This window comes from Fulmarus glacialis, unplaced genomic scaffold, assembly GCF_000690835.1.
Source record: "Fulmarus glacialis isolate BGI_N327 unplaced genomic scaffold, ASM69083v1 scaffold18465, whole genome shotgun sequence".
NCBI classification, from domain to species: Eukaryota; Metazoa; Chordata; class Aves; order Procellariiformes; family Procellariidae; genus Fulmarus; species Fulmarus glacialis.
The window spans coordinates 2,395-2,776 of NW_009215110.1; the positions used below are offsets into that span (position 1 = coordinate 2,395).

General features: G+C 67.3%; 1 protein-coding gene across 1 annotated transcript in view; it reads right to left on the reverse strand.

The window, feature by feature from the left end:
• Positions 1–236: 236 nt before the first annotated feature.
• Positions 237–382, reverse strand: part of LOC104077553 (fibrinogen C domain-containing protein 1-like) — a gene marked incomplete at its 5' end in the record, with an annotated part of 1,189 nt that continues 1,043 nt past the window's right edge. Inside the window, one exon of the mRNA XM_009578833.1 lies at positions 237–356. Coding sequence (XP_009577128.1) covers positions 237–356 — 120 coding nt within the window. The remainder of the gene's footprint in view (positions 357–382) is intronic.

Below are 382 nucleotides of genomic sequence, written 5' to 3' on the forward strand. Positions count from 1 at the left end.
TCTGGCCAGGAGCCCGGTTTGGGCTGCGGGGGAGCCACAGCAGCAGGGAGCAAAGGTCCGGTGATGTCCACAAGCACCCGGCAGCAAAAGCCGCCCTCCCCGGGGGCAGGCAGTCCCCAGGGGCCCCGCGAAGATGGGCCAGCCCTCGGGGAGGATGGCAACCGGGGGGGACAGGGCTGTGGGGCAGTGGGAAGGGCAGGGGCTGGGCATGGGGTCGGGAGGCTCATGCCATCCAGCTAATTCTCCTCTCGGACAGGTCGGATCTTCATCTCGGTGAACTTGAGGGAGTACTGCCAGCCGGTCCAGGAGGACCACTCGATCCCGTCGGCGTAGGAGCTGTGGTGGCCCTTGAGGTACTGCCCGTTGAGGTTGGAGGTGTGGC